The sequence below is a fragment of the Schistocerca nitens genome, chromosome 1, assembly GCF_023898315.1.
Source record: "Schistocerca nitens isolate TAMUIC-IGC-003100 chromosome 1, iqSchNite1.1, whole genome shotgun sequence".
NCBI classification, from domain to species: Eukaryota; Metazoa; Arthropoda; class Insecta; order Orthoptera; family Acrididae; genus Schistocerca; species Schistocerca nitens.
In genome coordinates this window covers 115,147,109-115,174,216 of record NC_064614.1, presented here as the reverse complement: position 1 = coordinate 115,174,216, position 27,108 = coordinate 115,147,109, and the positions used below count along the sequence as shown (strand labels likewise).

At 43.4% G+C, this 27,108-nt stretch overlaps 1 protein-coding gene and 1 pseudogene across 1 annotated transcript in view; one reads left to right on the top strand and one right to left on the bottom strand.

The window, feature by feature from the left end:
- LOC126234659 (mite allergen Der f 3-like) overlaps window positions 1–26,588 on the top strand; it is a 101,746-nt gene extending 75,158 nt beyond the window's left edge. Inside the window, exons 6-7 of the mRNA XM_049943393.1 lie at window positions 16,932–17,087; window positions 26,376–26,588. Coding sequence (XP_049799350.1) covers window positions 16,932–17,087; window positions 26,376–26,522 — 303 coding nt within the window. The 3' untranslated portion in view covers window positions 26,523–26,588. The remainder of the gene's footprint in view (window positions 1–16,931; window positions 17,088–26,375) is intronic.
- LOC126208089 (5S ribosomal RNA) lies at window positions 11,634–11,751 on the bottom strand (annotated as a pseudogene).
- Window positions 26,589–27,108: the final 520 nt, after the last annotated feature.

Below are 27,108 nucleotides of genomic sequence, written 5' to 3'. Positions count from 1 at the left end.
CCTCACTTTGTGGTGAGTAGGAAACTGTGGAAGCCTTTGACGTTAGTCATCAAAGAAAATGTTGTTGGATTATCACCAACGAGGTTCCTATCTTCTTCTTCTCGTTAGCGTTCCCCCACCCCATCTAGGACAGTCTCCACTTTACTCAGTTTTACACAAATATATTTCATTTAACTTTGTGGCCGAATGTCGTCCTGTTGCCACATTGATCAGTAAGCTAAGGGAGGGAAGTCTCTGTATACAGTGATCACCAAAAATCTCTGAGGGCTGCCCACCGCGACATTGGATGCCGCTTGCTGGTGTTGCGGGCGCGTGACGTGGTAACAAAAGTATGTAAGCGGACCAGAGACGGACGTGGGATCACTCTAGCGAAGATATGCGCTGTAAATGGGGGAAATAAATTGAGACAAGCGACTTTGAGGAAGGGAAGATTATTATTAAGCAGTGACTGTGAACGAGTATCTCGAGAACGGTGAAGCTGGTCAAATGTTCACGTGCTACTGTCGTGAGCATGTTCGGAAAGAGGCAGCCAAGAGGCGCTAACTGGCTGGACGTCCACGACTCTCACAGAATGTGTCGTTCGGAGGCTTGTTTGCTCTGTAAAGTAGGATAGATGGTGATCTGTGGTATTCCTGTCCAAAAAGCACAATGCTCGCTACGGTCGCAGGTTCTAATCCTGCCCCGGACATCGATGTGTGTGATGTCCTTAGGTTAGTTAGGTTTAAGTACACTACTGGCCATTAAAATTACTACACCAAGAAGAAATGCAGATGATAAACGGGTGTTCATTGGACAAGTATATTATACTAGACCTGACATGTTATTACATTTTCACGCAATTTGGGTTCATAGATCCCGAGAAATAAGTACCCAGAACAACCACCTCTGGCCGTAATAACGGTCTTGATACGCCTGGGCATTGAGTCAAACAGAGCTTGGATGGCGAGTACAGGTACAGCTGCCCATGCAGCTTCAACACGATACCACACACAGTTCATCAAGAGTAGTGACTGGCGTATTGTGACGAGCCAGTTGCTCGGCCACCATTGACCAGACGTTTTCAATTGGTGAGAGATCTGGAGAATGTGCTGGCCAGGCAGCAGTCGAACATTCTCTGTATCCAGAAAGGCCCGTACAGGACCTGAATTATCCTGCTGAAATGTAGGGTCTCGCAGGAATCGACTGAAGGGTAGAGCCACGGGTCGTAACACATCTGAAATGTAACGTCCACTGTTCAAAGTGCCGTCAATGCGAACACAAGGTGACCGAGACCTATAACCAATGGCACCCCATACCATCACGCCGGGTGATACGCCAGTATGGCGATGACGAACACACGCTTCCAATGTGCGTTCACCGCGATGTGGCGAAACACTGATGCGACCATCATGATGCTGTAAACAGAACCTGTATTCATCCGAAAAAATTCACGTTTTGCCATTCCTGCACCCAGCTTCGTCGTTGAGTACACCATCGCATGCGCTCCTGTCTGTGATGCAGCGTCAAGGGTAACCGCAGCCATGGTCTCCGAGCTCATAGTCCATACTGTTGTAAACGTCGTCGAACTGTTCGTGCAGATGGTTGTTGTCTTGCAAACGTCCCCATCTGTTGACTCAGGGATCGAGACGTGGTGCATAATCCGTTACAGGCATGCGGATAAGATGCCTGTCATCTCGACTGCAAGTGATACGAGGCTGTTGGCATCCAGCACGGCGTTCCGTATTACCCTCCTGAACCCACCGATTCCATATTCTGCTGACAGTCATTGGATCTCGACCAACGCGAGCAGCAATGTCGTGATACGATAAACCACAATCGCGATAGGCTACAATCTGACCTTTATCAAAGTCGGAACGTGATAGTACGCATTTCTCTTCCTTACAAGAGGCATCACAGCAACGTTTCACCAGGCAACGCCGGTCAACTTCTGTTTGTGTATGAGAAATCGGTTGGAAACTTCCCTCATGTAGGTGTCGCCACCGGCGCCAACCATGTGTGAATGCTCTGAAAAGCTAATCATTTGGATATCACAGCATCTTCTTCCTGTGTGTTATTTTCGCGTCTGTAGTACGTTATCTTCGTGGTGTAGCAATTTTAATGGCCAGTAGTGTAGTTCTAAGTTCTAGGGGACTGATGACCTCAGATGTTAAGTCCCATAGTGCTCAGAGCCATTTGAACCAAGCACAATGCTGGTGCACGCGCAAGTGTTTTTGAGCACATTGTTGAACATGGAGCTCTGCAGCAGAATATCCCTACGTGTTCACATGTTGACCCAACGATGTCGTCAATTACGAATGCAGTGGGCACAGGTCCGTCGGGATTGGACCGTCGATCAATGGAAACGTGTCGGCTGTCCGGGTGAATCACACTTTTGCTACACTAGGTCAATGGTCGTCTCCACAAACGCCGTCATCGAGATGAACGGCGGCTCGGAACATGGAGCGTGCCACGCACGAAGGCTATTGGGAGTAGGATTATGCTACATGAGACATTCCCCTGCGCTTGCATTGGACCTGTGGTGGTTATCGAAGACACGCTGACGGCTGCGAACCACCTGCATCTGTTCAATGCTTCAAGTCTTCCCCAACGGCGATGTTATCTTCCAATAGGATAATTGTCCGTGTCCCGGAAGCAGAACCGTGCGACAGTGGTTTCAGAAGTATAATAGTGAACTCACGTTGATGTCTTGGCGACCAAATTTGCTTGATTTAAATCCTATGGAATCCACCTGGGTCGCTATCTGGCACCATCACCGCGGTACAAAAGTCAGGGGCGGGTTATTTACGCGAATTACATGGCCTTTGCGTAGACATCTAATGCCACATACTTCCAAAAACCTGCCAACGAACTGTGGTATTCCTGATACGCAGAATCAGTGATGTATTTCGTTCCGAAGACGGACAAACAAGCCATTAAGCAGGTGGTCATAATCTTTTGGCTCATCACTGTATGTGACCCCTATCGACGAACAGCGCAAACTTCGCTCTCTGTGTAATAGTATTTTAACTGTTGGTCCATCGTGTGTTTTGAGACGAAACATTTGCTTCAACGGGCGCGGGTACCCGCCGGAAAACCGCAGTCAGGCTGGCCATTACTTCAGCCATGTTCGTGAATGCGCCGCGGGGATTCGACAGGGCCGGCCGAGGTGGCCGAGCGGTTCTAGGCGCTACAGTCTGGAACCGCGCTACCGCTACAGTCGCAGCTCCGAATCCTGCCTCGGGCATGGATGTGTGTGATGTACTTAGGTTAGTTAGGTTTAAGTAGTTCTAAGTTCTAGGGGACTGATGACCTTAGAAGTTAAGTGCCATAGTGCTCAGAGCAATTTGAACCATTTTTTTTTTTTGATTCGACATGGGTCTAGGCCACTGTTAGTTAAAAAGGTGTTGTGGGATAAAGTATATATAGAAAGAGACGCTAATGTCAAATTCAGTGTGTTCCATCGTAAATTTGTGCCCGTATCTGAAAGTAGCTTTCCTGAAGAGTTAGCCAGAAAATTCATTAGACCAACAATTAAGCCACGGATAACTATGGTAATTAAAATCTCGTGTAAGAGGATGAGGGAAATTATATAAAGGCCAGAATAAGTCAAGATCCGATTTTACTTGCGTACTAAAGATAATTTTGTTATGTTTTAAGGAAAGTCATTAAAATGTTCAGAAGTATATGGGCCCTGGCAGAAATGAATAACGCAGATGGTAAGATTAAAACTATATGAAATATACAATAATGATAGAAGCTGAAAAAATGAATCAAAGTTTGTGTCGCGCCTAGGACCTGAACCTGAAATTTCTTGCTTACTAGGTCAGTGGAGCTAGCCATTACAACCCCATTGCACTATAAGTAACACTGCTGCACGGACTAGCCTAGTGCAATGCCCCCCCAGCCCCCTCCCCTCCTCCAACACAAACTTCAAGTCTTCAGCTTACTTTTCCCCTTCTTGGGTCATCACTATTGTCGAGTCTTTGGAATAGCACACCACCACTGGAAATAACGGGGTAATCCTGCCTGTACCTCAAGCGTAGGTGGTTTATATGTCTGATACAATTTAATTTTCATTGAGGAATTTGAGTCTTAACTTTATCTATCATAGTGATTGAAGCTGAAGAAATGAATTAAAATTTGTGCAGCTGTTTTACCTGTATTGATACAGTGGTGTAACGGGTATAATTCCCAGCTAGTTGTAAGGAAACTAGGGTTTAGGTCCTGGCAATGGCGCAGACGTCAACAATTCATTTCTTTAGCTTCTGTCATTATCGCAGATAACAATGAGACTCAAATTTCTCAAGGAAAATTTAATTACATCAGATCTGTATGGGATATTGTCAAACGGGAGATAGGGCAGCCAGTCAGCGAACAAGGTACCATAACAATTAAACTAACTAACAATGTTGTGACTGATTAGTGACAAGTTGCAAGTGGTTGTAACAATCAATTTTGTGAGATAAAGTACTCTGTAGTGAAGCCACTTTATGAAAAGGGAGACAGGAATAATGTTAACAACTTTAGACCTATTTCCATGCCATCGGTGTTTGCTAAAGTTATCGAGAAGGCTGTATATATAAGGTTACTGGAGCATTTAAATTCACATAATTTGCTGTCAAATGTACAGTTTGGTTTTAGAAATGGTTTAACAACTGAAAATGCTATATTCTCTTTTCTCTGTGAGGTTTTGGACGGATTAAATAAAAGGTTGCGAACGCTAGGTGTTTTCTTCGATTTAACGAAGGCTTTTGACTGTGTTGACCACAAAATATTACTGCAGAAGTTGGACCATTATGGAGTAAGGCAGGTAGCTTACAATTGGTTCGCCTCTTACTTTAAGAACAGAAAGCAGAAGGTAATTCTCCGCAATATTGAGAGTGGTAGTGATGTTCAGTCGCAATGGGGCACTGTTAAGTGGGGCGTTCCCCAAGGGTCGGTGCTGGGGCCACTCCTGTTTCTTGTTTATATAAATGATATGCCTTCTAGTATTACAGGTGATTCAAAAATATTTCTGTTTGCTGATGACACCAGCTTGGTAAGAAAGGATCTTGTGTGTAATATTGAAACAGTATCAAATAATGTAGTTCATGAAATAAGTTCGTGGCTTGTGGAAAACAATTTGATGCTAAATCACAGTAAGACTCAGTTTTTACAGTTTCTAACTCACAATTCAACAAGAACCGATATTTTGATCAGACAGAATGGGCATATTATAAGCGAGACGAAACAGTTCGAGTTCCCAGGCGTTCGGATAGATAGTAAGCTGTTGTGGAAAGCCCATGTCCAGTATCTTGTTCAGAAACTAAATGCCGCTTTTTTTACCATTAGAACAGTATCTGAAATAAGTGACAGTTCAGCACGAAAAGTAGCCTACTTCGCATATTTTCATATGCTTATGTCGTATGGTATTATTTTTTGGGGTAATTCTTCTGATTCAAAAAGGGTATTTTTGGCTCAAAAACGGGCTGTTCGAGCTATATGTGGTGTAAGTTCGAGAACCTCTTGTCGACCCCTATTCAATAGTCTGGGAATTCTGACATTGCCCTCACAGTATATATTTTCTTTAATGTCGTTTGTTGTTAGCAATATTAGCCTATTCCCAACAGTTAGCAGCTTTCACTCAGTTAATACTAGGCAGAAATCAAATCTGTATGTGGAATGCACTTCCTTGACTCTTGTGCAGAAAGGAGTGCAGTATTCTGCTGCATCCATTTTCAATAAGCTACCACAAGAACTCAAAAATCTTAGCAGTAGCCCAAAGTCTTTTAAGTCTAAACTGAAGAGTTTCCTCATGGCTCACTCCTATTCTGTCGAGGAGCTCCTGGAAGAGCTGAAAAATTAAGAAAATTCCAGTGTTACATTGTTGATTTTCTTTATTTAGACTTACGACTTGTCGGCTGAATATGTTTTTTATATTTCATTTTATCTGTTACTACTATCGTGTTATAATTTCATGTATTGACTCGTTCCATGACCATGGAGATTTCTCCTTAATTTGGTCCTACGGAACAATAAATAAATAAATAAAATAAAAAAGAAGGCTATTTAGGATGATGTTGTTGGATGTATTAAGATTTGTAAAGGAAAATGATGTGTCTGAAGAATTGTGGTCAGAGAAACAATTGTTAGCCAACACTATGTGTGTCTGCGATGGCATCACTGTGGAGTCTTAAAATCTTTGGCAGTCAGCAGTGGAAAGCTGCGGTGTGCAGCAGGCGCGATTCCTTGAGTGTACAGTGTTATGCATGGACCTACTTTTGGAACTATGTGAGTTGCAGATATATTACGAGGAGGAATAATGACGCAGAACAATGGTCGGACAGCATAAAAAACATAAAAAAGGTTTTCAAATGAAGAACAAAGTATTATTTGATAATGTAAAAAGTTTATTTTTATTTTCGTAGACTTGTATTGTTAGTCACTTCACCTTCGTATCAGTCGAGTTTTTGATAATTATTCTATTGATTGATCTTCTGAGTTAATTTACTGTACCACAAAAGTTATTAGATTAAATGAATTTTCATATTCTATATTTGTCATATTCTATAACTGGTTTTTTTAATAAGTTCCTTCTTAACTGAAATTTCAGTACTTAAAGGTTGGGTCATGTGTTTCATTGGCATTCTCTCTCAAGATTATGAGCCCAATTTCCTCGACCAACTGTAGTTAGTTGTTAGCAGTATTTTTTTAGCTGTTGCGGACTCTTTCTATGTTGCTGTTTCTGCCAGTACTTTATTTTGCAGGTGAGATTCATAATACGTCATAGTTTCGTTTCCTTTGCCCAATGTAGGTTCTGTCAGTTTCTTTCTTTTACCAGAACCATATGTCAGCGCAGAAATTTGATGTGTTACAGGGTACATTCTTATACAGATCGAGATTATAATGTGGTGTGCTTTTTTATGCAGTTACGTTTTTTTCAAACGGTTAGAACTGAGGAAGTCCACTGAGGGTGAAATTATTGGTTTGTTTATTTATTTGCTTATGAATAAAATCAGTTTTCACACATACAGGAGTTTTTTCAGTTTCATGTAAGTGATGTGGCTTTGAGCTCAGTAGCACATTTACATTGTCAATTAACATTTCCAGGTTCGTATTTACGATAACACACTCACAAGTAAAGGCTACTCATACTTGCCCGCCCGGTTAGCCGAGCGGTCTAACACATGGCTTTCCGGAGCGGGAAGGAACGCCTGGTCCCGGCACGAATCCGCCCGGCAGACTTGTGTCGAGGTCCGGTGAGCCTGCCAGTCTGTGGATGGTTTTCAGGCGGGTTTCCATCTGCCTCGGCGAATGCAGTCTGGTTCCCCTTATTACGTCTCAGCGATTGCTGCTCAAACAAGTTCTCCACGCACGCGTACACCACCATTACTCTACCAAAACATAGGGGTTACACTAGCCTGGTGTGATACGTTTCCTGGGGAGGGGGTCCACTGGGGCCGAAGCGCACAATAACCCTGGGTTCGGTGTGGGGCACCGGGGGGTTTCTAAATGTAGCAGCAAAATATGGATAAAATGGTTCAGTTGAAGAACAACAGACTATACTAAAAATGTCTTTCCACAATACTTTGAGCAACTAGAAGTAGCATCACCATCCTTCAGTAAAATTAACAGAATTATAAGAGTTCCACAAAAGCAAAGGTTCATGTGGTGTTGTTGGCATTACAGAGCTCTCAAAAGTTGTTCTAACTGAGTAAATAATGTCCTTAATAACGTATGTAAGGCCTCACTGGCACAGGCAATTTTTCCAGACAGGTTAAAATACGCCTGTTTATGAGAAAAGCGAAAAGAAAGATTTAAACAATTATCGCCTAATTCCACTAGTAACATGTTTTTACAAATTGCTGGAAATAATAATGTGCGTACTCGAGAGTACTCTCACATTTATTGTGCACCAAGCAAGTCGTACAAGGGCCGGCCCCGGTCGCCGTGCGGTTCTAGGCGCTTCAGTCCGGAACCGCGTGACTGCTACAGTGGCAGGTTCGATTCCTGCCTCGGGCATGGATGTGTGTGATGTGCTGAGGTTAGTTAGGTATAAGTAGTTCTAAGTTCTAGGGGACTGATGACCTCAGATGTTAAGTCCCATAGTGCTCAGAGCCATTTTTGAAGTCGTACAAGGGAGATTTGGAAAGTAAGGTCCGATCGGTCGCGAAATGGAAATCACGATGAAAGTCAAAAAGGTTTTAGTTTCAACAGTTACCTACACCTTTCAGAAGGATGTAGGCTGCAGTAAGTACTGGGAGATGAAGAAGCTTGCACAGGATAGAGTAGCATGGAGAGCTGCATCAAACCAGTCTCAGGACTGAAGACCGCCATACCAACAACACCTACACCTTACAGCTACTTCTCTACATACTCGCCGCTCCAACTTACACATTTGTCGTAGGTTGTACCAACTTTTCCATACCCTTGTCACTGAAGTCCAGCCGCCTGTGCTTTCCACCAATCCTGTACGCTGGTCTACAGCTCGTTGTCCGTGCGAAAATATTGCCGTCGTAGTAGGCAGCGATTCGTGCTAGAAGAGATGAATCTCATGGGGAGCCAATTACAGGCTGTATGGTGAGTGATCAAACACTTCCCATCGAAAACGCTGCACCAGTGTCTTCATAGTCACTGCAACGTGCAGTGGAGAGTTGTAATGAATAAGAAAACACATGACAGTTATGTTATGTGGGTTGCATGACACGAGGCGAAATCTCCCACGAGGCCCTCATATTTGGTGGTAGATGCTATTTTCTAGACATTTTTACGTGCTCACTGTGCACTCAGAACTGAAAAGAGCGACGTGACGCGATCGACGGGCGTACTAGAGACGTCGCGCTACACATCTGTGTAAAGATTCATCGGATTTTTCGCTGTGGTTTCCATTTCGCACCCGATCGCACCTTGGTTTACGAGCAGCCGTCGTAACGTCTTCACATCTGCGCCTGCCATCCAGGAACAAGTAATGGACACACTGTAAAATTCTATGCCATTTCGCATAGTTGTTCAGAGACTCGCAGCAACTGGACTAGGGTATTACTGCCCCACGTGGGGGCTGTCATTAAAGCCACAGCACAAACGGCTGCATTTGGAGTTGTACTGTGACCTGGAAGCATGGACTGCTGACGAACGGCGTCGCATTTCGTTTCTGCACTATCACGGACGATCACTGTCGGCGAGTATGGCAGGGACCTGGATGAGATTCCATACTTTCGCTGTTTTGGAGAGACACTGCGATGTAACTCCTGATGTCACTGAGTGGAGAGCAATCGAATGCGACTTCAGGTCAGTGCTGATAATTACTGAGGGGATTCTGATGGCACAACAGTACATCATGGACATACTGAGTCACCCCAAGTTACCTCTTGTGCTTGTGTCGTCGTGCCATTTTCCAACACGATAACGGTTGTCCACGCATGACGGGTTTCTATATGAGCTGTCTGCGTGATGCTGAGGGACTCCCGTGTCCAGTAAACGTGGTATTACACGACGATCCGACGCGAACGGTACTGGTCTAGCCCGACAGCCATCTAGCGGTAGAAAGGTCGAAACTACGAATGTTCGCAGACACATTATCTGTGTGCCAGAATAGAGAGCAGTTCTAAATTGCCGTCCATCCGAGCATGTGCAGTAGGCAGCGATAACTCGCGAATGTGCAGAAGGGGGTACCGCAGTGCTTTCTGCTAGTTATTTGCTTATTATTAGGTGACTAGAGGCTAATTTCAGATTTTTGTGTTGGCGGCTTTCCGCATTTTTTCAGTAAGTAGGTTTTCATAAATGCTGAAAGGTTTTTCATTTTTCAATCGACAATCGTTTCTTGCTGAGTAGTATGCATATAACGTTACACGGTGATTTTCGATTTGTATTGTAATGACTTAGCCTATGTAAGTTCATGTTTGATTTGATTGTATCTCTTGCCTTATTTCAGCACACTAGAAAAGAGAAATTGGCAGTGATCGACGAGTGCGTAATCCGCAAAAACGTCTGAATTGGTGGCCAAATGAAATGTGGCCAAAAACCAGGGTTGTAAAAGATTGCCCGGTCGCCAGGAAACGCAATGTTACCACCGGCCTGCATCATAACAGGGCATTTATCGGTATTTTATTCGTGATTTTGGCTGGTATGATCACAGAACGTATAAACAAATGATTTAATTCTTACTTTCGAGAATGTGAGACAGTCTTCCTCATGGCTGTGTCACACTTGCTAATCCCATCTTCTATCATAGACAGCAGCTTCTCGATACAGGCCATGTCCATCCTTACGAAGTTCCGAAATTCTTGCGGATCTTCGTGCCTCAGTTCTTTCTTAAGCAGTGAATATAGTCCCCTGCCTTCGTTCATTCTTTTCAGTCGGGGTCGAACTCAACAACGTCTGGCTTTTCGTTTTCATCATCGTTCTGCCCTAATCCGAAGATTTACTGCCGCGAGGGATTAGCCGAGCGGTCTAAGGCGCTGCAGTCATGGGCTGAGCGGCTGGTCCCGGCGGAGGTTCGAGTCCTCCCTCGGGCATGGGTGTGTGTGTTTGTCCTTAGGATAATTTAGATTAAGTAGTGTGTAAGCTTAGGGATTGATGACCTTAGCAGTTAAGTCCCATAAGATTTCACACACATTTGAACATTTTTTTGAAGATTTACTGTCACTGCCAGGGCGATAACTCCAAAAACAAGTGGATCCCTCATGTGCAAAATGCTGTATAAATGAAAATTTGATATACATATACCTGAGTAACCAAGTGTTGTTATGTAAAACTAATTGTTGAGTCTGTAATTCAGAACGGCAGTAGCCTACATAAGAGAATGAAAATTGCTTAATAAATAATGACCAAAAATAATTTCTAACTAAATAGGAACCTCGAGCTCACATAAAGGCCGCATGACGTTACAGTATTTCACACGGTCCCCCTTGTGTTTCGCGCGCTAGAATGAACGACTTTACAAGAGATCAGACAGTCTTATTTGCGTTTCTCGCGTCATTACTGTCTGCTGCGCATGTGCGCCGGGTACATCACGCGTGGATGGTGTAATAGGTCTACGTGAACCAGTCTGTAGTCACAGATGTGCACGCTTGGGGCGCTGATGCATACGTGTACGGTTTACGCGCATTGTGTAATAGGCACTTAAGCTGCGAAGATCTGCCCCAGACAGGAAGAGTGTGGAACCAGCTAGAACGTCAGTTTCGCCCAGCGCCAGTGTCCGTTATATCAAGGGCCAGTCACAACAGCTGTGTGCAGGCTTGCCTCAGGTGAGGATCCAACATTTTTATGACACACTCCCTAACCGACGTAGTGCATGCGGAATGTTAGTTGGAGCTAGACGCAAGAAATGTTCTAGTTCGCATTTTTTTTCTTTTTCTTCGAATCATCTGTCTTCTGACTGGTTTGATAAAGCCAGCCACGAATTCCTCTCCTTTACCAACCTCTTCATCTCAGACTAGCTCTTGCACGCACGTCCTCATTTATTTTGTGGATATAGCACTCCGTCTTCAGGCCACAAGTGGCCCATTGGGACCATCCGACCTCCGTGTCATCCTCGGTGGAGGATGCGGATAGGAGGGGCGTGTCGTCAGCACACCGCTCTCCTGTCGTCGTGATGGTATTCTTGACCGAAGCCACTACTATTCGGTCGAGTAGCTCCTGAATTGGCATCACGAGGCTGAGTGCACCCCGAAAAATGGCAACAGCGCATGGCGGCCAGGATAGTCACCCATCCAAGTGCCGACCACGCCCGACAGCGCTTAACTTCGGTGATCTCACGGGAACCGATGTATCCACTGCGGCAAGGCCGTTGCCCCCAATCATTTGGTGGATGCATTCCAATATCTGTCTTCTTCCTCTACAGTTTTTACGGTCCAGTACCGCGAAAGATACTCTCTGATGTCTTAACACATGTCCTACCACTCAGTACCTTCTTGTCAGACTTTTTCATATATTCCTTTCCTCGCCGATTCTGCGAAGAACCTCCTGATTCCCTCCTATCCGCATCCTCCAGCTAATTTTCAACATTCTTGTGTAGCACCCCATTTCAAATGCTTCGATTCTCTACTGTTCCGGTTTTCCTACAGTCCGCGTTTCACTAGCATACAATGGGGTACTCCAGACGTAAATTCTCGGAAATGTATTACTCAATCGTTAGGGAATACAATATTCCGCGACCCACATTGTCAAGAGAGTGCCGAAAGCACCAAATTTCAGGCGTTACCTCTGACTGCGGATAACGCAGTGGTCGAAACTTCCTGGCAGATTAAAACTGTGTGCCGGACCGAGACTCAAACTCGGGACCTTTGCCTTTCGCGGGCAAGTGCTCTACGAACTGAGCTGCCCAAGCACGACTCACGCCCCGTCCTCACAGCTTTACTTCTGCCAGTACCTCGTCTCCTAAAGCTGTGAGGACGGGGCGTGAGTCGGGCTTGGGTGGCTCAGTTGGTAGAGCACTTGCCCACGAAAGGCAAAGGTCCCGAGTTCGAGTCACGGTCCGGCACACAGTTTTAATCTGCCAGGAAGTATCATATCAGCGCACACTCCGCTGCAGAGTGAAGATCTCATTTTGGAAACACAGTGGTCGACGGCCTTCACTGAATGGCCTAGAGCAGCGGCGTTTGCATAGAGTTGTCAGTGCTAGAAAGAACAGATACCATCTTCATATAGTTAAGGCTAACCGGACATTGACCTTCTTCTTCTGTGCTGGATGCACACGCATTGCCCGAACTCTTACGGGACTCGATAAGATGGTCTGCCGCGAGTAATGAGTGCATTGGGCAGGAGCACTACGAATGTAGTGTGTGGACGTTAAGTTGGAAATGTGGGTCTCACGAGGAGCATGCAAGGGATAAATCCTTGCAGTCGCACTATCCTCTGTGCCCTCGGTGGCTCACATGGATAGAGCTTCTACCATGTAACCAGGAGATCCCGGGTTCGAGTCCTAGTCGGGGCACACATTTTCAGCTGTCCCCGTTTATGTATATCAACGCCTGTCGGCAGATTAGGGTCTTTATTTAATTATCATTCCTTCGCTAACAGTACGACATCGCCAGCAGCGCCTGTCCTGGGCACAAGACCTCATCGATTTGACCCTGGACGGGTGGAAAGTTGTGGCCCAGTCAGGTGAATCCCGACATCGGTTAGTAAGAGCGTTCAAGTGTGGCGCAAACCCCAGGAAGCCGTGGACCCAAATTATGAAGAAAGTACTGTGCAAGCTCTTAGTGGTTTCATAATGGTGTAGTCTTTTTTATATGGAATGGACTAGGTCCTCTTATCCAACTGAATTCATAACTGCCTGTAAATGGCTACTTTCAGCTAGTTGGTGACAATCTGCAGCCATTCATGGAGTTAATGTTCCCGAAGAACGATGGCATTTTTATGGATGACAATGCACCATGTCACCGGACTGCAACATTTTGGACATGTCGAGCGATGGTTTGGCACTCAGATCGCCCGACCTGAATCCCATCGAACATTTGTTGTTGTTGTTGTTGTGGTCTTCAGTCCTGAGACTGGTTTGATGCAGCTCTCCATGCTACTCTATCCTGTGCAAGCTTCTTCATCTCCCAGTACCTACTGCAACCTACAGCCTTCTGTATCTGTTTAGTGTATTCATCTCTTGGTCTCCCTCTACGATTTTTACCCTCCACGCTGCCCTTCAATACTAAATCGGTGATCCCTTGATGCCTCAGAATATACCCTACCAACCGATCCCTTCTTCTAGTGAAGTTGTGCCACAAACTTCTCTTCTCCCCAGTCCTATTCAATACCACCTCATTAGTTATATGATCTACCCATCTAATCTTCAGCATTCTTCTGTAGCACCACATTTCGAAAGCTTCTATTCTCTTCTTGTCCAAACTAGTTATTGTCCATGTTTCACGTCCATACATGGTTACACTCCATACAAACACTTTCAGAAACGACTTACTGACACTTAAATCTATACTCGATGTTAACAAATTTCTCTTCTTCAGAAACGCTTTGCTTGCCATTGCCAGTCTACGTTTTATATCCTCTCTACTTCAATCATCATCAGTTATTTTGCTCCCCAAATAGCAAAACTCCTTTACTACGTTAAGTGTCTCATTTACTAATCTAATTCCCTCAGCATCACCCGACTTAATTCGAACATTTATGGGACATAATGGAGAGGTCAGTTCGTACCCAAAACCCTGCACCAGTAACATTTTCGCAATTATGGACGGCTGTAGAGGCAACGCGGCTCGGTATTTCTGCTGTGGACTTTCAAAGACTTGATGAGTTCTTGCCACGTCAAGCTGCTCCACTACGCTGGCACAGTGTTAGGAGGTATCCCATGTGAGGTACCGCAGTGAATCGATTGCAGGTGCGAATCGTTTTAACACATCTTTCACTTCTGCTCTTGACTGAGTTGATGCGAAACGTACGTCCGGAAAATCACGGAAGATTATTTTTAACCTTTAAATGCCAGCGGACGTTGATCTATCTGTTACGAAGTCACACATCACGTCAGCCAAGGCGCACACTTGTTTCCACATTTCAAAACGCTTCACAGATGGAATGGTTGTAAAAAATCACAGGAAACCAGCGCATGCCATCATTCGCGAATTCCAAAATGCAACCAGCAGTCCAGCTCACACAATGGCTGTGCGTAGCGAGTTAAGAGTGTGTCGGGTACAATGGCCACGCAGTTCCTCAAACGTCACACATCTCTGTATCCAGTCTTAAGCGACACTTGAGGCGCTGGAAACAGTGACGCCACTGGACAGTGGATGACTGGGAACGCGTCATCTGGAATGATCATTCACCTGACGCCCTGTGGCAATCCGAAGGCAGGCGCTGGGTTTTGCGAGTGCCTCGGAAACGTTACCTGCCATCATGTGAAGTGCCGAAAGTGAAGCACAGAGGAAGTGGCGTTGTGGTGGGGGGGTATTACTATGTGGCCTTCTTACCGCGCCCAAGAAAACGCAAAAGCGGAAGGGCATGAAAACTTGTTTTGTAAATAAAACCGCCTTTCCTTGCTGCGACTTAATTTATTTTTTCCAGACGCATTTCGTCTTTTTCTTTCTCTAAGGCATCTTCAGTGGCATCTTGAACGATGCAGTTTTGTTATTTTTAGATTACCAAACAGTTCAAGTCGTGTCTTTTTTATGTAAATAAATAATCACATGCAGTTTCTTGGTATCTGCGTTTTCCTCTCATCTGGTGTGGAGGTCGTAGTACCGCTTCATTTCCGAAATGTAAGTACAATTTTGTATTCCGAACTTTTTTATTTCACGCTGTTCACCACGTTTTCCTTCTTCTTTGTGCTGCACTACTATTGGTTCAAATGGCTCTGAGCACTATGGGACTCAACTGCTGAGGTCATTAGTCCCCTAGAACTTAGAACTAGTTAAACCTAACTAACCTAAGGACATCACAAACATCCATGCCCGAGGCAGGATTCGAACCTGCGACCGTAGCGGTCTTGCGGTTCCAGACTGCAGCGCCTTTAACCGCACGGCCACTTCGGCCGGCTGCTGCACTACTATTCTTTTGCCACTAGTTATAGCCATTTGTTTGAACATTGCACTTTTAAAGGCGTAATTCTTGTGAGTTCAGTATGTGTTTTTCCTCCTGTTTGGTTTGTTTACCTACATGTTGCCAAACTGACGAAGTATATGTTGAAAGCGAACGTTTATTCATGACGTTACATTTGTGTGTGTGTGTGTGTGTGTGTGTGTGTGTGTGTGTGTGAGAGAGAGAGAGAGAGAGAGAGAGAAAAAGAGAGAGTGAGCTGAAGAGCATATATATATATATATATATATAACGTGTGTGGGGCGGGGTTGACGGTTTGTGTTGTAGAGTGTTGAATGTGAATGTAATAGATGTTAGAGAGTGGTTGAAAGCTTTGGTGATCAGCTGATTTGAGTTTGGTTTAAATGGTCTGTGGAGGGGTTCAAGGACACGTGAGTGAAAAGATTTTCGGTGTTATTATTACTACTACGATAATAATCCTCGTTTGGAGTGTCATTCTATTATTTTATCTATTAGTGTAAACAATGAATTGTTCGGCCTGTATACTTGATAATTTAACAGCAGAAAGGAAAACCATGTTGAATGATCAAGTACAGCTGCCTAACAATTCACTATTTACACCAATAGATAAAATAATAGAATTGAATTCCAAAAGAGAAAATAATAATAATAATAATAATAATAATAATAATATCACCCAACACTTTTTCACTCAGTTGTCCACGAAACCCTCCACAGCACATTTAAATCAAAACTCATATCAGCTGATCACCAACCAAACAAACTGGATAAGAACACATTTTACAACATTGTGTAATGCATCCAGTATAACAACAGTGCGGAGACGGTGTGGTTTGTATCAGTATGACGAGTACTGTATAAAAAGGCATTATTGAGACAATGGTTTGTAGATAATAACATTCCTGAATTAGACTGGCCTATCCAGAGCCTTGGCTTGAACACAATGGAGCATTTTTAGGATGAGTCGCAACTTCGACTTCCTCCAAACCCCAGCGACCAATATCACTACGTTCTCTGGTTTGAGCTTTTGAGGAAGAATGGGCCGCCGTTCCTCGACATACATTCGGCACCTCGTTGAGAGTGTACCCTGCAGCATTCAAGGAGTCACAAAGGTGAAAGGTCGACACGTCCCATTTTAATATCCTCTAAGAAGTGTTCTGGAGTGCATTTCTCTGACATTTATTTCACGGTAATTTCTTTTGTGTTTCATAAAGAGTATTTTTTCAGTGTTTTCTTTGACTCCGAGGCTACAAGCTGTCACACATATAGATGTTGTGTAAATTGGTTTTGAATAGCGAACAGTTTACTAGGATCGGTTGAATATCGATTGATTTGTGAATCACTCAAAAAGATTTTGACAGTTTTACTCATCTCTTCGGAGTGAAACTGTTTTTGAGTGTGAGTGTTAGATAGCTGTAAACAGTTTCATTGTAGTTTCGGGACGCTCTAACGAGAAGTAACACATTTTGCAGTTCGGTGGAAGCTCTCCGGCTGAGCTGCAGAAAGTGGACATCGTGGTGTGGAACCAGGAGCTGTGCTCGTCTCTCTACTGGGACGGCTTCGAGTACCCGGTCTACCCCACCATGATCTGCGCAGGTGGCGTCGAGCAGCAAGCTGGTTCCTGCAATGTGAGTGTGCACAGATACTAGTGTGCAAACGTTGCCTAAACGTAGGTTAAGTTTCTACATTTCGGGGTGTACAGGGCAAGGTCAGTTAAGGGGGGTAGAAGGTCAAACGGAGGAGGAGAGGCACCACAGGACATTTTAATTTCCACTGTCTATACTTTTATAAATAAATTCATAAAACTTTGTCAGCATGACCAGGATGGATTCAGGATTCACACTCATAGCAGTGGAAGTTCAAAAACATAACAAAATAAATTTTTTCCGTGTGAATCTTCATAATTTTTTCACTTGATATTGGCTGCATTTGATGCTATAGGTACACTTTCCTTCATAAGTAAGAGAGATTCTTCGATGAATTTTACACAGCATACAAACCATACTTACAGGAGTATGAAACTCAAGAATTTCCCAAATCTATTAAAAACTGTGGTAAAAACTGACATAATTAACTATAAAATTTGAGTTTTTTTTAAACATGAAGTTTAAAATGTAACATCTCATTCATTTTTTCATAAATTAAATAAATTCTAGAATTTCATACACTTATAAGTATGCTGTGAAAAATTCATCGAAGAATCTTTCTTACTTATGAAGAAAACTGTATCTATAGCAACAAATACAGCCAATAATAAGTGAAAAAATGATGAAATGTGACATGTAAAAAAATTATTTTACTATGTTTTTGAACTTCCACTGCTATGAGTGGGAATCTTGAATCCTTCCTGGTCATGCTAACCAAGTTTTACAAATTTATTTGTAAAAGTATAGACAGTGGAAATTAAAATGTCCTGGAGTACCCCACCTGCTCCAAGTCGGCCTGTTTGACGTCCTTTCCCCTCTTAAATATGATGCAAAATCAAAAAATTATTCTGTATTTTTGAAAGTAAAAGAGTAACTGTTGGGGAAAAATAGTAATTATTACAGAGTATTTCATTTCTGACGTTACAAATGAAGACTAGAAAAATTAGTAGCAGTGTATTTTTTGGGACAGAAATTCTTAATAATGTTTCATCAAATATACGTAATATACGTGTGATATTGTTATGTACACTGAAGATAGAAAATTGAGATCTTATAAATGAGGTAGAGAACACACGAAATAATACATGTGTATAAATGGGATTTTTCTGTGGGCGATGCTTCTAGAATATTTATGGTGCGAAACGTACGTCGGAGAGAAATACGGAAATTTCTTAATTTGTTTTCCTGTTTTTAATACTATGAATTCAACCAGCAATGGGCAAGAAGTATTTACAATTATACTTAATATATTGTCAATAATATAGAAAAAAGACATACGCAAAAGAGAATCACTGACTTGTATTTTTTCATGAAAATCAGCAGAACCATTATGCACAAAGTAGAGTCCTCGTTTGATATTTCTCACCCCCAGTACCAATATGAGGAACTGACCATTTCCCTATCACATAACTCTTATTAATAAAAAAATGTCTTTTTTAATTTAACTGGAAAACTATTTGGTCCTTGTCCACGGGCTTTAGAGACATAACTTCTAGGTACTCTTCCAGTACTTCTTGTATGGTACGGACATCTCTGTAGCTGCATAAATTCGTCTTTCCCCCTCTAAATTTAGGCAGATATAATTTCCTCCACCTACATGTGCTGTTTATGGTGTGGAATTTCTGAAGCGAACATCCATGCTTTCGTCAATTTTCAAAAAGATGTCGGAATCGGAGTCAGTCTCCTCAGATTTGCTCTTTTTTGTGTACTTGCCACAACTTTGGTCACAGACATAGCTTTCTGGCTCTCTTGTTTTTGATCTACTCCTTTTTCGTTGGGAGGCTTTTCTTTTTACAGCGATGGGTTTACTACCGCAGGTATGGTCGGTCTCCCGCGCTAGTGCGGCTGGCGTATGGGAATGGCGGCAACCAGCGCTACACCATTGTGTGGTTAGTGGCCTAACCGTAGGCAACAGTGCGTGTGGATTTTTGAATGGATCGTATCGTGTTTAAGGATTACATTGACTGCTTTATAATTACCTCCGTATAGTAAATGTGACAATAATTAGTAATTCAGCAGATAGAGTACAGTTCTCTGTGAATATAACATACATTTGGTGGCTACACATTCAATATTTGCAGAAGTATGGCAAATGTTCTAGAGCTGTGTGCACATTTATTTTCAGTCTAAATGTGTTGTTTGTGAAAATTATTTCTTAGCTTCAAAGTGAAATTTCTAATGGAAAAACAAATTTTGACTAGCTGTTCGTAAATAATGGCAGTGTAATAACACTAGGAACGTTAGTGCTAGGTACGGCTTTGTTTTGAATAGATGAGGGTGTATCTTTTTTCTTTTTTTGAAAGTTTTCACTATATCAGTTGTAGAACATCGTACCACTGTGATGTCGTGTAAGTCGTAAGAAGCAGTTTGATATAGGACACTGTGGTCTATCAAGTCAGGGAAACAGCCTAGAACTGGCCTATAAAATGCACCTAAACTACGGCGCATCCACCCTGACCGAGATTTTAAAATCCTCTAGACCCTCTTACGTCACCAGCTTAGCCAGTCTTAACTGTTTGAATCTCATTTCTTTTTCTCGCTAAAATCATCCTTGAATGTTAAACACACGTTGTTGTTGCACTAACAAATTGTAAAACTGACTTTTTGCTTAAACTTTACTTCAACTAAACCGTTTTGTTTCTTAATTAGTTTTTGCATTACGTTTACAAAAATTCTTTTTCTTCTCGTTACCCTCTTGGGAAAGTTTAAACCACTTATCTTAACAAACTCAACAAAAAAATTCAAAAATCTGGCCAACTAAGCCGATTGTACAAAGAGGGCGGGAGGGTATTCAAAATGTCGCACGATGCACATGTGGTGCAGCTTAGGTGTCCTCTGCAGGCAAAACTTAGGTTGTTTCCCGCCTTGATAGATCACAATTGTCCTGAATGAAACTATTCGTCCTGACTTCCAATACGATACGACACCACAGAACATTCTATAGTCCTCATTCGGCGTTTTCGGCCTATGACTTGCAAACGATTGTTCTTTAAGTGTCGCTGTTTATTGACTCTACTTGTAAAACGAATGTGTCTCTAGTAAAGTCATAATCGGATCTGTGATAGTATGAAGCAAATTATACAGTGGAGCATATAATTAACCGGAATACAGTGATTAGGTACAGCTCTTGTGCCTGCTGTGCACGACCATAACAGTAATTGTCTGTGGCTCTGTTATTTACACATTTCTAACCGACTAATGCCCAATACTATGACGCATAGGAAACATATATCATTCACTTAATCTCACTTTGTGTCTCTTTTCCCATAAGTCAATCAATTCTTTCATCCCATGGCGGCGAACACCCCTCACACCCACCCCCATGTTCGTTCCGTACTTTAGCTTGTGGAGACAAACAAAATGGTGCAGGAAGGTCACTCTTAGGTTTGAGAACAGCGACTATCGGCGTTCAGTTGATTCAGTCAGCGGAAATAAATAAAGCGAAGGAGATATGAGCAGATTGGTCACATAATACCACAAAATCAGGCGGACGGAGGACATCGAAAAAGTTGATAGAAGTGCAGCTCGGTTTGTATAACCGTGAAATAGGGAGGAGAGTGCCACAGATATGATACGTGAGTTGGGGTTGCAATCATTAAAACAAAAACGTTTTTCGTTGCGGCAGTATGTTCTCAAGAAATTTCATTCACTAAATTTCTCCTCAGAGCGAGAAAATAATTTGTTGGCGAAACTATCATCATACATAGGGCGAAATTATCATCATAATAAAATAAGAGGGATCAGAGTTCGTACGGTGATATTTAAGGCTTCGCTTTTCACAAACGCTGTTCGATAGTGGGACGGTATAGAAATAGCCTGAAGGTGGTGCGATGAAGCCTCTGTCAGGCACTTAACTTTGAATTTCAGGGTAATCATGCAGATGTAGATGAAATAAGCCACTTTATGGGACCCCCCCTCCCCCCCAACCAACTGTATAAGAAACAACTCTAATCCATACATATCATAAAAATGTATGTATGTGTGTGTGTGTGTGTCTGTGTGTGTGTGTGTGTGTGTATTCCTCATCTCCTTTTAAGCCTATGGACCACTTTCAACCAAACTTGATACACATATACTTTACTGTCAGGTGAATATTGTTGTAGAGGTAAGACCCACGTACCTATAGGGGTGGGGGGTGTAAAAGGAGCGTAAACCGCAGTGGATGAATTCCCAGACTTTATTCATCCAGTATTTCACAATGAGAGCACTTAGCGACTTTCAACGAACTTTACATATAATTTCAAACCTTAACGAAATTTTTTCTTGCTGACAATCCCTACTAAACGACGACAGGAAAAATATTCATCGCTTGCTACTTTTCTGCTGTTCATACAGTGAAAGTACCGTATGAGGCATGACGTTATTATTTATTAATTCTTTACCACTAAATATGTTTGCGACTCTTTTACAGACGGTATGCACTATAACACACTGAATATAAGTGAAAAATTATATCATTGTACGGCACATAGTTCAGGAGATATGATGTCATAAACAATGAGGTGCGTGAAAAACTACCGCATCGTACATGACGTTAAAATTTGTTTCTTCGCTGCTACTGAATCCATTCGTAACACATTTTTCAGACAGTATTCACGTATGCTGCTGAATGTGCCTACAAAATTATATCACTATACGACACATAGTCCAGGAGAGATGACGTCATAAACATTAAGCAGAAGGCCATACGCTGCGTGGTACGGGAGTGGATATACAGCTATAAATAAATAATTGAGCAATGCCCGATTTCTCCACTAGTTTGGTTATGAATTGTAGTGGAAGAGATCATAAATTATACTAATTGGGTAACAAATAAGACGGATGTGAATAAGGGTCATAAACAGACCCCCTTAACTACATCCATAACCAATAGAGCAACTGCCCTCCATTTACCCGTAAGGTAATTGGTCTAGAGGGGAGGGGGATGGGGGTCATAAATCATAGATAAAGGGAGATCACCACTCACATTCAGCAAGTATGTAAACGGGAAGTTGCTTAATGTGAATGACTGACATTTTTTTAATTCCTGATATTCATTACTATAAGTTATGGATTATTATTATTATTATACATATTGCTGTAAACAGTAATTACAGCAGATGAGTTCACTATTGTTATTATCATTATGCAGGGCGATTCAAAAGTAACCGTATTCTCTGCGTTAGTGTAATGTATGGATCAATATAAGAGTAAAATGTGAAATAAAGTTTTGTTTGAAATTGCTTTATTTCCGAGTTATGATACATAATTTCATTTGTGGTAGACATAAGATCATGGGCCAGTACAGGCCTCTGGCGTGTCGTGCACGCCTGCGTTTCGACTGATGTTGCATTGTCGACAGTGTCCCTGCATATTTCAGACCATCTCCAGAGTTACTTTTGAATCAGCCTGTATATTGCACTTATCCCGACAAGTGAACAAGTCGCGCAGGACCAGATGCTTGGACCGCCAAATCTCTGGATCTTAACCCGTGGGCTTGTACCCTCGGGGCTGTTGCAAGGAGCTCGTGTATGGAGCTGTAATCGAGAATGTAGCACAACTACGGCAGTGAACTGCGCAGAATGAGGTGAGCAGAGCCCTCTGGAGCGGTAAGACTTCAAGCACGTCAGTGTCTTCATCTCTGTGGGCATCACTCTGAACGTGTCCTGAGGTAAACATACAGCACGTAGTTGAGTTGAATTTCAGGTCTCTTCGCGTCATTGTTTTCTGAAAAGAATTAATTCTGTGTTGCTTCTGTTGCACTTGTGATCCATATTCTACTGCATAACTCTGAAATAGTTGCTTTAAGTGTTACTCTTACTTTGATGCATACATTACATCCACAAAACGTGTACAGTTACTTTTGAATCAGCCTGTATATTGCACAGCTCTATACATGTTGTAACGTTTACTCACCAGGTAGTTCGGTTAGATATAAAAAAGGGCATGTGCACCCTAATCTCTTCAGTTAAGATAAATGCATTAGTAGAATAAGTAAATAAATAACATATGTTACTGCCATGGGTAAGGTAGGTAATTATCAACATCTTTGATAACACAAACATAGTAAAGGCACTAATGAATGAAATACATTAGCTGGACAATGATTTATATCAATGGGGCAAGTTGAAAATTTGTGCCGGACCGAGATACAAAGCAGGGTCTTCTGTTTACTAGGTAGTTCCGCTGACCACTACGCCGTCACGGCGGAGTACCCTAGCACACCTGTCAGGCCCAAGTTCTCAACTTATCTACACATTACGCATGTAGTCCCCCTATCCTCATTACCCGTTACATTTCTCTGATTCCTGTTAGAATTCGAGCCTGACGTGCATCTACACTGAAGGAATCATGGCCTGTCCTCGCCTTATATATATATATATATATATATATATATATATATATATATATATGCGGTGTTCGTTCTTTCAGACAAATCCAAAAGAACAGACACCAATATACAGGGTGACAATTACTGAACTATATGAAATAAACTCGTTATAACTTCTGAATATACACTCCTGGAAATGGAAAAAAGAACACATTGACACCGGTGTGTCAGACCCACCATACTTCCTCCGGACACTGCGAGAGGGCTGTACAAGCAATGATCACACGCACGGCACAGCGGACACACCAGGAACCGCGGTGTTGGCCGTCGAATGGCGCTAGCTGCGCAGCATTTGTGCACCGCCGCCGTCAGTGTCAGCCAGTTTGCCGTGGAATACGGAGCTCCATCGCAGTCTTTAACACTGGTAGCATGCCGCGACAGCGTGGACGTGAACCGTATGTGCAGTTGACGGACTTTGAGCGAGGGCGTATAGTGGGCATGCGGGAGGCCGGGTGGACGTACCGCCGAATTGCTCAACACGTGGGGCGTGAGGTCTCCACAGTACATCGATGTTGTCGCCAGTGGTCGGCGGAAGGTGCACGTGCCCGTCGACTTGGGACCGGACCGCAGCGACGCACGGATGCACGCCAAGACCGTAGGATCCTACGCAGTGCCGTAGGGGACCGCACCGCCACTTCCCAGCGAATTAGGGACACTGTTGCTCCTGGGGTATCGGCGAGGACCATTCGCAACCGTCTCCATGAAGGTGGGCTACGGTCCCGCACACCGTTAGGCCGTCTTCCGCTCACGCCCCAACATCGTGCAGCCCGCCTCCAGTGGTGTCGCGACAGGCGTGAATGGAGGGACGAATGGAGACGTGTCGTCTTCAGCGATGAGAGTCGCTTCTGCCTTGGTGCCAATGATGGTCGTATGCGTGTTTGGCGCCGTGCAGGTGAGCGCCACAATCAGGACTGCATACGACCGAGGCACACAGGGCCAACACCCGGCATCATGGTGTGGGGAGCGATCTCCTACACTGGCCGTACACCACTGGTGATCGTCGAGGGGACACTGAATAGTGCACGGTACATCTAAACCGTCATCGAACCCATCGTTCTACCATTCCTAGACCGGCAAGGGAACTTGCTGTTCCAACAGGACAATGCACATCCGCATGTATCCCGTGCCACCCAACGTGCTCTAGAAGGTGTAAGTCAACTACCCTGGCCAGCAAGATCTCCGGATCTGTCCCCCATTGAGCATGTTTGGGACTGGATGAAGCGTCGTCTCACGCGGTCTGCACGTCCAGCACGAACGCTGGTCCAACTGAGGCGCCAGGTGGAAATGGCATGGCAAGCCGTTCCACAGGACTACATCCAGCATCTCTACGATCGTCTCCATGGGAGAATAGCAGCCTGCATTGCTGCGAAAGGTGGATATACACTGTACTAGTGCCGACATTGTGCATGCTCTGTTGCCTGTGTCTATGTGCCTGTGGTTCTGTCAGTGTGATCATGTGATGTATCTGACCCCAGGAATGTGTCAATAAAGTTTCCCCTTCCTGGGACAATGAATTCACGGTGTTCTTATTTCAATTTCCAGGAGTATATATATATATATATATATATATATATATATATATATATATATATATATATATATATATATATATATGCGGTGTCCGTTCTTTCAGACATATCCAAAACAACAGACACCAATATACAGGGTGACAATTACTGAACTATATGAAATAAACTCGTTATAACTTCTGAACGTTTGGACGTTCAAACTGCACGGTTGGCTGCGGGTCATCATGGGAATCAGTATGTGCACGCATGGTTTGCTTTAGCGGTGGAGTCCACTTTCATTTGGATGGGTTCGTCAGTAGGCAAAATTGGCGCATTGGGCGACTGAGAATCCACATTTCGCGGTCGAGAAGTCTCTTCAGCCACAACGGGTGACTGTGTGGTGTGTGATGTCCAGTCAGTAATTGATGCGATATTTATCGCCGGTACAGTGACTACCGAACGGTACGTGAAGGTTTTGGAAGATGATTTTATCCCCATTATTCAAAGTGACCATGATTTCGACAAGATGTGGTTCATGCAAGACGAAGCTCCACTCCTTCGAAGCAGGAGGGTGTTTGATGGCCTGGAGGAGCACTTAGGGGACTGCATTCTGACTCTGGGGTATCCAGAGGCCACTGGCATGGGCGTCGATTGGCCGCCATATTCTCCGGACCTGAACACTTGCGACTCCTTTTTTAAAGAGGTGTACAGCAATAACCCCAAAGCCACTGCTGAACTGAAAACGGCCACTCAGGAGGTCATCGACAGTATCGATGTTCCGACACTTCAGCGGGTCATGCGGAATTTCGCTATTCATCTGCGCCACATCATTGCCAATGATGGCAGGCATATCGAGCATGTCATAACTTAAATCTGAATATCTGTAGTGATGCTTACATGTTGAATAAGGTGTGTGTACGCCGCAGTTTGTAACTAATTTACGTTTTTTCTTATATGGTTCTGTAATTGTCACCCTGTATGTAACTAAGGTGAGAACAGCCAATGATTCCTTCAGTGTAGATGCACACCAAGCTCGTACGCTTACAGCAGTCAGAGAAATGTCACGAGTAATGAGGATAATGGGGAATATGTGGTTAAGCTGAGAATTTGGGTCCGACAGGAGGTGGGGTAGGATAGTCCGTGCCATGACGATGTAGTGGTCAGTAAATATGAGACCCTGCTTCGAAGCCCGATCCAGCACAAATTTTCAGCTTGCCCCATTGATATAAATCAGTGACTATTGGCAGCTAATGTCTTTAATTCCTCTGTGCCTTGATTCACAGTGCTTTCAGAACTAGAATGATGTCCGAAAGAACAGACACCACATATAAATACAGCAAAATTATGCACTTTGAAATATTGATAATTTTACATTGGAATTGATGCCTGCAGGGTGATTCTGGAGGGCCGCTGTTCCACGAGGGAGTCCTGGTGGGCATCGTGTCGTGGTCCTACAACTGCGGCGAGCCACCCTATCCAGACGTATTCACGCGCGTGTCCAGCTATGTGGACTGGATCAACCAGTACATCGCCGCCTAACAGTGGCTGTGGGTCGCTTCTTGTTTACAGCAAAGTATTGATGTATTGCTTATGGTATGTCGTCATAAATACAAGGATATGAACAACTGACAATAAAATTCAAAATGTAATTCAGTTCAGTCAAGAGTGCGTTCCACCACTTACACATCACACGTCATCCTATTTTACTCTGCAGTCTCGTTATTGCGTAGAACAAACGTTACTTAACATGTAATATTAGAAAACTACTAAAAACATAGAATTTTTGCTAAGAAACACAGGAGAAATCGAAGAGCAGTTATTTTCAAGTTACTTATGTACAGTCGTGCTCAAAAGTATCCAAACGACCTGACTTGCATTTCGCCTGGTCGCATGCAACCCACATAACGCAAGTGTCTAGCAGATCCTCTAATCGCTCCTCGATACAGTCATTTGACTATTGAAAATGGTTCCAACAAGTCACCACTAGAAAACACTGCTCTGTATCGCAACAACTCAAGATATAAAGTAATACCAAGGCACTACAAATATCAGGAAACACCTTATCACAGATAAGACTGTCTTTAAGGCTTGTAAGCTCACATTTATTACAATAAATGACACACCT